This window comes from Gavialis gangeticus, unplaced genomic scaffold (assembly GCF_001723915.1).
Source record: "Gavialis gangeticus isolate Ggan-Ray unplaced genomic scaffold, GavGan_comp1, whole genome shotgun sequence".
NCBI classification, from domain to species: Eukaryota; Metazoa; Chordata; order Crocodylia; family Gavialidae; genus Gavialis; species Gavialis gangeticus.
This window is the reverse complement of record NW_017728995.1, coordinates 35,542,253-35,553,939: the sequence shown is the minus strand read 5'-3', so window position 1 is coordinate 35,553,939 and position 11,687 is coordinate 35,542,253. Positions and strand designations below refer to the sequence as shown.

The 11,687-nt window shown below is 54.2% G+C and overlaps 2 protein-coding genes across 2 annotated transcripts in view; one reads left to right on the top strand and one right to left on the bottom strand.

Moving 5' to 3' along the window:
* The window catches only part of ATP13A5 (ATPase 13A5), a 61,908-nt gene extending 53,782 nt beyond the window's left edge, over positions 1–8,126 (top strand). Inside the window, exons 25-30 of the mRNA XM_019503492.1 lie at positions 1,028–1,100; positions 2,443–2,617; positions 3,812–3,999; positions 5,243–5,331; positions 5,767–5,847; positions 6,696–8,126. Coding sequence (XP_019359037.1) covers positions 1,028–1,100; positions 2,443–2,617; positions 3,812–3,999; positions 5,243–5,331; positions 5,767–5,847; positions 6,696–6,896 — 807 coding nt within the window. The 3' untranslated portion in view covers positions 6,897–8,126. The remainder of the gene's footprint in view (positions 1–1,027; positions 1,101–2,442; positions 2,618–3,811; positions 4,000–5,242; positions 5,332–5,766; positions 5,848–6,695) is intronic.
* Positions 8,127–8,768: 642 nt separating this feature from the next.
* HRASLS (HRAS like suppressor) overlaps positions 8,769–11,687 on the bottom strand; it is a 3,852-nt gene continuing 933 nt past the window's right edge. The window contains exons 2-4 of the mRNA XM_019503065.1: positions 11,201–11,449; positions 10,544–10,812; positions 8,769–9,798 (exon numbers count right to left, since the gene is read on the bottom strand). Of these exons, the coding sequence (XP_019358610.1) occupies positions 9,697–9,798; positions 10,544–10,812; positions 11,201–11,449 (620 nt within the window). The 3' untranslated portion in view covers positions 8,769–9,696. The remainder of the gene's footprint in view (positions 9,799–10,543; positions 10,813–11,200; positions 11,450–11,687) is intronic.

Below are 11,687 nucleotides of genomic sequence, written 5' to 3'. Positions count from 1 at the left end.
CCTTCCGACCCTAGAAACTATGAAACTATGAAACATGGCAGCATTTGCAGGACTGGAGCCCTAATTAACACCATAGCTTAAGTCTTAAACTATATTATATACGTATATATTATTATATAATTTGTTCTTCTGTCCACACCCTATGAGTTTTTGGAGATTTCTGTTAACTGACAAAGGACAAAGCTATATACACTTATATATAGAGAGTATGTGTGTGTACGTACATATATATGTGTGTGTGTGTGTGTATATATGTGTGCGCACACACACACAAAGAGACAGATACACACACACACACACACACACACACATACACACACTTTGGTTAGTCTTATAGTCTTTATACCTGCAGCTGCAAAGCTGATTCCAACAATAAACTGCAGACGCAGCAGCAACCATGTGCAGTTCCTCTGTGGCTGCACATGGGAACTCTCTCTGCTACACTTGCTGTAGCTATGGGATTTCTTAAGTGAGTATGGGCTTAAATATGGGCTTAAAGACTATCCCAAGTGTGTGTGTGTGTGTGTGTATATGTATGTGTGTGTGTATATACACACACACACACACACATATATGAGTAAGTCTGTGTATGTTATTTTTATATATATATATATATATATATATATATATGTACACACACTTTCATATATATGTATAAGTGTATATAGCTTTGTGCTTTGTCAGTTAACAGAACATTTTACAGAAATCTCCAAAAATCACAGGGTATGGACAGAAGAACAAATTACATTATATGTCATAATATATACTTATTTTATAGATATAGATATCTCTCTCTGTATATATATTACTGTGTCTAGTTTTGGGCCCTCCACTACAGAAAGGATGTGGATGAGTTGGAGAGAGTCCAGCAACAGAAGGCAATGAAAATGGTTTGGGGTTGGAAAAGTTAATTTTGTGCAAATTAGGCTCAGATGCAGCAGCCTAGATTGGTGCCAAGCACGTATGCCACAATGGAAAAATCCTAATCAACCTTCTGTAACATGAGCTTTCCCTTGGTTTCCTTCAGCAGCTACAAATCTTTGGGAATTACCAGTACCTCATCGAAGATGTTGTCATCACGCTTCTGGTTTGCTTAACAAGTAAGCGGCTTGGCAAAGCCTACCTGTTTATAAGATGTGTTGTCTGCAAATAGCCCACGTTGTTTTTGTTCATCCGTCTAAAGAGAAAGGCACCTTCTGCTGGCAGTGATGCTGGAGCCGTTGCCAGGGGTGGGGTCGAGGGGTGAAAATAAGCATAGGATTTGGCCCGGGATCTTTTGCATTTGCAATTGCAATTGCGATGACATTGCCCTGCACTTCGCTATATATGCTGCTTCAAGTGGAAAAGAGGCTGGTCGGGGGCTGAGACTCGGCAGGGACTCAGAAAAAGTGGGCTTCGTTCCTAGCTCTGGTACTGACTCTCTGTGTAACCATGGCTAAATCACTTAGTCCGTCCCTTTCTGCCTAAGCTCTTACTTTGTGAGCCTACAGCACCCCTAGGACATGGCCTCAGCTGCAGGCTCCTGCAAAATGAGTAGCGGCACGTGCTCGCTGGCAGCTCCCAGCAGAGCGCTGCTCTCAGCATCGATGCCTGATGCTTCCTGCTGCTTCGTGGGATTGATTTTGACTCCTAGAGTTCAAGGGGCTCCTGCGATGTCCACAAGTGAATTGCTATAGCACGAAACAGGGAGGGCTGGGGCAGCGGGATCAGCATGGGCAGGCAGTGTGACCTGGCTTGCTATTCAGCTGCAATGCAGGGCATGTGAGGAGGGGCTAGAAAAGCAGCCAGGGAGGGAGGTGAAGGCCACATTTTGCCTCCTGCTTAGTGTCACTGTCAATCCAGGAGAAATGCAAACCTCAAGAACGCTTGGTTCAGAGATGATACCTTTTATGAGGCCAACTAAGAAATTGCCAAAAGAATGATCTTTCTTTGCAAGCTTTCAGGCGCAACCACCCTCCTTTAGGCTGAAGAAAAACTAAAGATGGTAAAAGTCTCCTGAGGTAGAAAATAAACTTCATTTTGCACAGGGGAAGCTGAAGGTGGATGTCTGTTCCTTTGGGTCCTTTGTGCGAGTTGCCCTTTGACGTGCAGAAAAGGCAGTCTGCATATCAGTCCAGGGGCACGAGTTCAAACCTTCCCCTAGGCATGTGCTGAAGGCCAGCCAGAGTCAACCGTGCTGGCAGTGGTCACCCAGGCTGGAAGCCAAAGGCAGGGGCCACTAGCCACATCATCCCGCGTGTGCCACAGGAGCTAACACTGTACTAGCTGAATGCATTTCCTTGGTTTGTGGCGCGTTGCCCTCTTCCTGGGCTGTTTATTAGTGACAAACCCTGCAGCCTTCACATGTGGAGGAACATCTGGGAGGAGCCGGGCTGCTCTTATGGAGCTAAGCGAGCCGCCGAGCCAGGCCTCCCGGGGACACAGACCCGTTCTCTATTCCAGTGTGCCTGACCCATGCCTACCCAAAGCTGGCCCCTTACCGACCTCCAGGCCAGCTCATCTCTCCTACCCTGCTGCTCTCCGTCGTCCTCAACGTGTGCTTCACGACAGCCATCCTCTTCGGCGGCTTCTTCCTGGTGAAGCAGCAGCCTTGGTATTCGGAGACGCCCAACCCCAGGTAAACCCGGGGCTTCTCCTATCTGATCCCAGAATCGTGCTGCCAGCCCAGGGCAGGCGCCGAAACACGGGGCGTGCTGCCGCTCTCGGGGAGGGGGAGCGGTGTCGACCCCGACTCCTCCATGCGACAGAGTTGCCCCCCACCCCGGGGAGCGCAGGAATCTGCATTTTTGCAGAACAGGGTGACAAGCAAACTTTGCTCTTCCCACTGAGCCCACGCTACCCTCCACGATGCTGGCGCTGTGTATAACGTGCACCAGAGGGAAGCACGTGGCTCGGAGGCATTGCATCCCTCATGGCCTTTGCTGTGCATTTAGCCCGCAGAGCAAACAGATGGACACAAGACCAAACCCCACTTTCCTGCCGTCACCCAACCAACCCAACCGTCCTCCCTGCTGCGGCTCTGGAGCCCTTCCCTCTCTGGTCCTCTTCTGAGCAGACCCCTCCTGGGAGCCCAGAAGGCCGCTGGGTCTTATTCTCCACTTGGCTTCATGCGAATGCGGTTGTGCCTGGAGTTGGGAATCGGGTGTCTTCTGTGTTGTAAAATGTCCTTCTCAATTCAGCAGCCACCTACACCATGTCCTCGTGGAGATGTGCCCAGGTGGTTGGGCAGCAGGGCAAGGGCTTCCCTGGTTCATGGGGCCAGGCCCAGGCCCTTGGGTGCTTGCATGTTCATGGCTGCACGGTGCTAATCAGCAGGGAGGTGGCTGGGAGATGGGTGCAAGGATCCTGTCCTGTCACCCCTGCTCCCGGAGCTGAGTACAGGGCAGAGGCTGGGATGTAGGCCAGGCAGGGCCTTTCTGAAGCAAAACGCCACCTTTTATTTCTGCTAAGCACGTGCCGAGGGCAGTAGAAATGCAGGGTGGATAGGATGGCAAGGTTCTTTGTGTAGATGCAATATCTTTTATTAGACCAACCGAGTAGATGGGAAAAAGTTCTTCGCAAACTTTCAGGCGCAGTTGCCCTCCATTAGGCATAGGGCGTGGATAGGATGTGATCCAAGAGCTGCTTGGCTCTGGGGGCTTAACTTGCTTGAAAGCCCCGTTCGTACAAACACGAACGCCATGTCGTGCAAACAAAAATACACCGCACCAAAAAAAGAGCCACATTAAAATTTGCGGGTGATCTACTTTAACTCCCGTGTCATCTACGCACGCCCACAGAGGCGCCTCACACGCAGCCCGTCCTTTTGCAGAGGGTGTCCCCCGCCAGACCGGCCCCTGGCTCCTGTCAGCACCGAAACCACAAATGCTACGCACGTCCCCAGCAGCGTCCTCAGTTACGAAGGCACCACGATGTGGCCGCTGGCTACCATCAACTGCGTAATCATAGCCTTCGTGTTCTCCAAGGGGAAGCCGTTTCGGAAGCCCATCTACACCAACTGTGAGTATAGCTGGACGCCCGCGCCCTTCGCAGACCTGTGCTCCCATCCTAAAACAGCACTGGCAGGGAGCTAGCTGAGATGGTGGTGCTTTCATTCGCCTCATCCTCTTAATCTGAGTTAAAAATAATCCTCTTAATATGAGTCAATCTGGCTAAAAGCCAGCGTAGATTATTGTAGTGGGAGCAGCGCTGACTGGGTTTAGCTACGGACCCATGCATAACTCTTTAGCAAGGCCGGCAAGCAGGTCTGAGCATCATTTTTGTGCCAGCACGGCCCCAAGGAAACAGAAGGCCATGCCAGCAGATGGATGGCGCGTGCATTGCAGAGGGCACCATGCTGTAATCGTTGCCTGTTAAACACATTTGCTGAAAATCCGTATCCACAAACGAGCTCTGTGCTGTCTCTGCGCAGCATCCAGCCCTGCCAGCTCTCTCCGCACCCAGAGCTGGGCAGAAGTGAGCTCGCAATGCCCTCCTTGCCCTCCATGTCTCGGTGCCTGCAGAGCGGTGTTGTGGCCTGCTCGGTCCTCGGCCTCCACTGTGGCAATGAACAAGGCTGCTGAAGGATACCAGTGACGTGGACACTGGGACCTGGATCCTCAGAAGCACGTGGGCCCCGGATCCCATTGACCTAAGAAGGGGTTGGGGGCACCTCCGTACATTTGTGCTAGTAGGAGCTGCTCTGCAACCACCAGATCCTTTGAAAAAGGCCAGGGCACAGCAGATGGCACCAACCTGCCTGGACCACCCCAGAAGGCTGTATATATTCCCTGAGCAAAGTCCCAAATGACCTGGCTTCCAGTGCAGCTGCACTACGACCACCCCACCCCTGCATAGGGCATCGTGCTGAAATGCTCCACGTCTGCAGTCCCCATTCTCACAAAGGAGTCATGCACATGGGTCGGGGAGGAAATAGGGCTCACCGAGACAGGTCTTGTCCCCCCAGGTGTGCTGGATGACACCACGGACGCCCCTTTTCCTGCCACGTACGCAGGTAGTGTGCATCAGCCCGTATCTGCCACATCACGTGTGCAAATAGCAGGGATGCAGGGGGTTCATTTTGTGGCACAACGGTGCGGTCTCCCAGCTCTTTCTGTTCGTCAAGCCAGCAAGCGCTGCTGAACCAATGGAGGCAGCCCAAGCGGTTTGGGAGCTGCCAGCCCCAAGTCATCCACAAACACATCACAAGCGGCTCGGGGTACGGACACCGTTCACAACTCAGTTAACACTCTTGTTCCCCCAGATATATTTTCACTCTTCCTGCTCCTCCAGCTTGGAATCTGCATTTTTCTCCTCTTTGCTGACATCGCTGTTGTGTACCGCGGGATGGAGGTAAGGAGGAAGGACAACTCATGCTTTTCCATGTCCCCCACCCTGGCCCGATGCCTTTTGCACAAGTGGAAGGAGAAAGTTCTTGATGCACAAAGTGGGGACTATGCTGCCCTCCCGCATCCACCCACCGCAGCCTTAAATGAGGCTTCCTTAATGTGGCCTTCAGATGCAAGGGTAGTGCTGCCTACCCGTTATGTCCAGCCACGTGGGAGCTTTGTGTGACCCTTGGAAAGCCCAGGAGCAGGGTCCACCACTGAAGTGGCTTAATCCTCTCAGCCGCCTGAGGAGACAACACGATGCTGCTGTCGTCTTAACCTTAGTGCTAAGCCATGAGAAAAGACACCGCCTCAGGCTTGGGGACGGTGAGGGATCGGCAGAAATTGGACAGACGTTTGCAACCCAGTGACTTGTGTTTTGCTATTTCTTTTCCAACAGCTCCTCTGCACTCCCACGATGTGGAGGGTTTATATCTTAATCACCGCGTTGGTCACCTTCTGCGTATCGTTCGTGGTGGAGGTGAGTGTGCGTCTTTATCCCCCGAAAACCAGCAGAAAAAACACACGCTTCCCATGCATTTCTTTCCTCCCTCCAGGAAGAGACTGTAGCTCCTGGTCAAGTGTAAACCCCAAGGGTTTCTGAGGCAAACAACTCTGCAAATGTTAAACCAAATCTCATTGTGTGTGCACGGCGTGCCATCCCGTCTTTCACATATGCCTTGTGCAAGGAGTGAGCCTGAATGTTTTCAGGGAGGAAAAGTGAGGCTTTGCTCACTAGTTACAGAACAAGGTTAGATCTGCAGACCAGGGACCGGACTAGTGCAGCTTCCCAGGGCAGAAGCAGATGCTCACAACCAGCACGACGCGCTCCCCGTGCGGTGCGCTATTTCTGTAGCGAGCGAGCCCACAAAGCAGGTCCTGCAAACAATGCACCTATGGCTTCTTCTACTCACAGCGCTATGACCCCAAAAGGGAGTTTCTCAATTTGAGCCAGGAAGAAAATCAGCCCCCATCTCTCTGTGCTCATAAACCCACCCGAATGCAATGCATTGCATGGATGGAAGGGAGGAGAATCTGCTTGTGAGCTAAAAGGCAGGAATAAAGATAACCCTGGAAAAAGGGAGGAACAAAAATAACACTGCAAAGCAGCGTAGACCGTGGAGCCTGCACTGGAAGGGCCCAGGGCTCTAGTCTTTGACGCTTGCAGGAGGTTGGGGTGAAAGTCTGCATAGGGGCGGGATCAGGCTGCTCCTAGGCAAGGTCCACACGTGTTGGCGAGGGCAAGATCTCACCCGCTACCCTAGCAGCCGATTTAACTCTGCTAGCCAGCGCGGAAAGCAGCATTAACTCTGCGCCATCATTTCCCAGGACCTCATCCTGCAAAACAGACTTCTCTGGTTGCTGATTAAGAAATGCTTCGGCTTCCGCTCCAAGAGCCAGTACCGGAAGTGGCAGAGGAAGCTGGCCACGGATCCAACGTGGCCTCCCTTGCAGCGAACAGATTTTGCAGAAAACGGCAAGAACGAGATCTACACAAACCCAGCCTATGAACACGGCGAGGAGAAGTAAGCCTTCTTGCAGGAGCCCAGCCACAGCCTATGGTCAACCTCCCTAATTTATAAGGAACCTGGACTAGCTTCACTGTTTTTATATGTACAAACACCACTTCCTTTTTGCTTTATTACTATTTTTTAAATATAAGCACGCCAATACCAGCCACGTCACATCACTTGAGAGGTGCAGGTGGGGTCTGTTACAGTTCTGCCCTCGAACACTGACAAGCACTTTCTTTTTGTAGAATAACCATATTCCAGGTAGTTTTATTCACTTGATTGCTTTTTATGATAAATACAGGTATCTGTTCAATAAAATTGGTATTGCAGAAAACAGGTAAAACACGAAGTCTGATTCCACTCGGTCACCGCAGACCTGCCCGAGTTTCCAACGTGCGGTGCCCAGACAAGTCCACACTCCAGCACATCTTTACACAAAGAAACTTACTGTGTGGTTTCCCCACGGCAAGTCAAGGGATTTGATTTTTGCTTTTCTTTGGGAGAATCCCAGTCCGCAGGTGTTAGGGCACGTCCCTTTTGCCCCCTGCACAACCCATGCATGGAGCTCATCATGCATGCCGGGAAGGTGAGGTGTCGTTGGAGGGGCACACGTGAGTGGATTTGCAGCGGAGCATGGACACTTCAAGCCCAAGCTGCACAGAAAGACAAACTCATGGAGAGTTTGTCATGTTATATATAATAATATATACTTCTATATTATTATTATTATATATAACTTTTTTCAAATGAACTGAGTATGTGGTATACCTCTTGCTGTTGAGGTCTCAGGCTCTGCAGGCTCAGACTCGCACACCTGAGTGTGCGCTCTCACATGCTACGTGGGCTCTGCACTGCCGTCGGGGGACCCCACATGGTAAATGAGGGCAGAGCCTGCTCCTCTTTGATCTCACACACGACTCAGTCAACACATAGACCAGATCACATGGGTGCCAGCACGGGGGCAAGAGGGTGGCCCTGCCAGGCTATGCTGATGTGCATCTCTCTCCACGGCTGGGAAGCAGCCCAGTAGCATCAGCTCGGCATTACAGCTGGAGGCACACGCTGCTCTGCCCACAATTTCACCCCCTCCCACCGCTGCGCTTTACTTGGCTGTTTTTGGCTTGCTCTGGGCAGACCTGAGAAGAGCCTCACATTCAAAAACCCACCTAACTCTATGCCAGGGACACAGATCAATACAAGATTTCACCTTAAGAAATCCTTGCCTCTCACATCATTGCTGCCAAGAAGGCAAACGGCATCCTGGGCTGCATCGGCAGGAGTGCTGCCAGCAGATTGAGGGCAGAGATTATTCCCCTCTATTCGGCACCGGGGAGGCCACATCTGCGTCTGGCTGTGGCTCCCCACTGCAGAAAGGATGTGGACACACTGGAGAGAGTCCAGTGGAGGGCAATGAAAATGGATGTGGGGCTGGGGGACAGGACTGGTGAGAAGAGGCTGAGGGAACTGGGCTGATTGAGTCTGCAGAACAGAAGACCGAGGGGAATTGAATAGCAGCCTTCACCTGGCCTGGTCTCAGTGGGGGCAGATGACAGGACAAGGAGCAATGGGCTCAAGCTGCAGCAAGGGAAGTTGAGGTTGGATATTAGGAAAAACTCTCTCCCAAGGAGGATGGTGAGGCACTGGAACGGGTTACTCAGGGAGGTGGTGGAGTCTCCACCCTTGGAGGTTTTGAAGCTCTGGCTAGACAAAGCCTTGGCTGGGATGATGGAGTTGGGGCTGGTCCTGCTTGTAGGAGGGTATGAGACTAGCTGTGACCTCCTGAGCTCCCTTCCTACTTCTATTTTCTATAATTCTCTGATTTCTGGACCATCCTGGCTCCAACATCACTGACCCCACCATTCACATGCACTGTAACAAAATGCCTCCGTGTTGTTTTCCATTGTATTCAGCTTTAGTTTAACATGATAGCAGAACAGCAGACGTGGCTGCGCTACGAGACACAGCCAGGGGTCCCGGACTTGGTATTCGGATGCTGAAATCACAGATGATGGGAGCTCCCGATTCAGGCCTGCCTGTACACTTGAAAATGTGTAACAACTTTATAGCTGGTTCCTCTCCAGCTTTAATTGAACCTGTGGCGAGGTCCTGCAAATTCTGAGCAAGGCTCTGCCGAGGAGATGCCGTGTGCTCCTTGATGGGGTTGGCTCTCCGGCTCCACCTCTCCCAGCTGGTCCGAGGATGAGCCCCGCTCCTGACAGCTCCAAGGAGCAGCACAGAGAAACGGCTGCCCGGGCAGGGGGAGGAAATCCTTTTCTCAGAGCAAGACACCCGCTCACAAACATAGGAGTGAGCGCGAGAGTCAGGCCTCGCTCCTCCTCCCCGTGTCACGCAGCTCCGGGCTCGACACGGCAGCAGCTCCGAGGTGCAGCACACGTCCCCTGCACCTACACGAGGACAGCTGCAAGCCAGCGTGACCGGCCGTGTGTAGAGTCCGTCAGGCAGTGGAGGGGAAGGTTATCACAGTTCATAAATATTCCTCTAAAAATGTGTAAAAACGGTTTTCCAAACAAGTAAAAAAAAAGCTATTCACTGAAAAGCCCCAGGAGAGCGGAGTCTGGACAAGCCCCGTCAGCAGCCAGCACACAGCAGGCTCCTTTCCCAGTTCAGTGCCCAGCAAAGCCGTGCCCGCCAGCGTGAAGCTGTCGCTCGTTAGTGCGCCACAATGCGCAGGAACACCATCGCGCCCGATCGACCCGACGCATACTCCAGCCAGGGCTCCTGGTGTCTGACGGTCTGTGCTGCCCCAGGCAAGCTGGCCTCCACCGTCTGTGCCAGACGTGCACCTTGGCACGCGATTAACAGTGCCGCTCTCGGGACTTGTTCTGAAAGAAGCCCAGCAAGGAGAAAGCGCCGGCAGCAGCGGTTACGAACCCAATGGCCCCAATGGCTCGGTTGGCCTGCAAGAAAGAAGCAAAAGAATCAGGGGCTTTGTCTTTCCTGAACACAGACACTGCTATTGATGCAACCGGCACCTGCGAAGCCGGGCACAGCCCCCGTTAGATGGATGCATCTCGCTAGTGTGAGACCCACTGCAGCTCCGAAGTACCCACTGCTGCTTGACAGGCCTGAGGCCAGACGGGGCTTGACTGCATGTGGACCCATGGCTAAGGCCAGCGTTTGATCCCCACCGAGCCCAGAGGCACGGCCAGATCCCAAGACGTACGTACACACGCCAGACCCAGTAGCAGCCGCCGCACGGGGCTTGGACCCCCTCTTATAAATTGCCACGAGGATCTGAGGTTTCTAGGCCTTCTAGCTTGTATCCCAAGTCACCCAGACCCGCATCAATACTGAAGCCCCTGCTAGACGTTACATATATTTAGCAATAAACGGGTGAATTGCACAGTAAGTTGAGACCGGCCACATGTGCAAAGCAGTGATGGCACCATAAAAATGTCTGTCCAGCTATAAAAAGAGGCAACCGTGTTGAAAATGCGTCACAGCTTTATAGCTGGTTCCTCTCCAGCTTTAATTGAACCGGTGGCGAGGTCCTGCAAATTCCACCCCCGCTGCTTGCTCCTGGGTGCCCCCACACAGGGCGGGGAAGGTGGGCAGGGACATAGGAGCAGGTCCTGACCGGGCAAGAAGAGCCGGGCGGAGCCGGCCATGCGCACCCCCACGTGCACCGTGCGCCCCCCGTACCTGCTCGGAGACGCCCTCGCCGTAGCGCAGCAGCGTGACGAAGTGCTCGCAGTTGTTGCCCAGCAGGTCGTAGGAGACCTCCTGGCCGATGAGGAACTCGGCGCGCCGGATGATCTCCTCCACGGGCAGCGGCGTGTAGGCGTCGTCGTACTTGTTGTTGATCTTGTACGTGTCGCTGCCCACCACGTCCTTCAGCAGCTGCATCTTCACCAGCGCCTTGCGGCTGAACACCGACTTGGCGCTGGCCAGCGAGGCCGCGGCCCCCTCGTCTGGGGAGGCAGAGACGGGCTGAGGCCGGAGGCTGCCGGTACAGCACCCAGCCGCGCGAGCTCCAGCCCAGGCTGGTCCCTGCTACTCGGGTCCGATGCCCAGCTGGCGCCACGCGCCCCTGGGACCTGCCCGCCCTGCATCTCATTGCAACCAGCTCCCCGGGCACAGCGCCGCTGGGACAGACGGGCTCACCTCTGCGCTGGTGCCCAGGAAGGACGAGGCGAGGTTACGGGACATGCCAAAGGCCGCGTAACGTCCAGCAGCGGTGCCAGGAGCCCTCTGCTGCTCCGCCCTCGGCATGCAACGCGCCCGTGAGGCCGGGAGGCCCGGCCACGTCGGCTGGGCGAACGTGCTGCGTCCCGGGCGGAGGAGTGGGGCAGCTCTTACCTACGGGCGCCACGTTGATGACGTACCCGTCGCCCAGGTACAGCGCCCAGTGCTGGTAGGCCGGCCGGAAGATCTCGATCAGGTCCCCGGGCTGGGGGTTGCCGGGGTAGGTCACGCTGAAGCTGTCGTTAGCTGCCATCTGCAAGCGGCGGCAGGGAGACGCCGGCTCAGCCTGGGTTTCCACCCGATCCTGCGGCGTGGGCCGGGGCGCCTGAGACAGACGATTCGCGGGAAGGGTCAGGCCACATCCTTACAACCCCCGGCCTGCCCGCCCCCCGCAGCCGGGGGGGAACACCCCACTGCTGCTGCGACTGCTCCTCCAGCCCCTGCCCCAAATCCCCTTGCCGTGCCCTGGGACGGCCCCGCAGCCGTGGCTCCGCCGCCTCTCGCCTCCGCACCGCTGCCCGCTCGGGGCTAGCGCGCACGGCTGTGCCCGCGGGTAGCGAGGGCTTTGCAGCTCCGCCCGCTGCGCTGCCCTCGGCCCGGC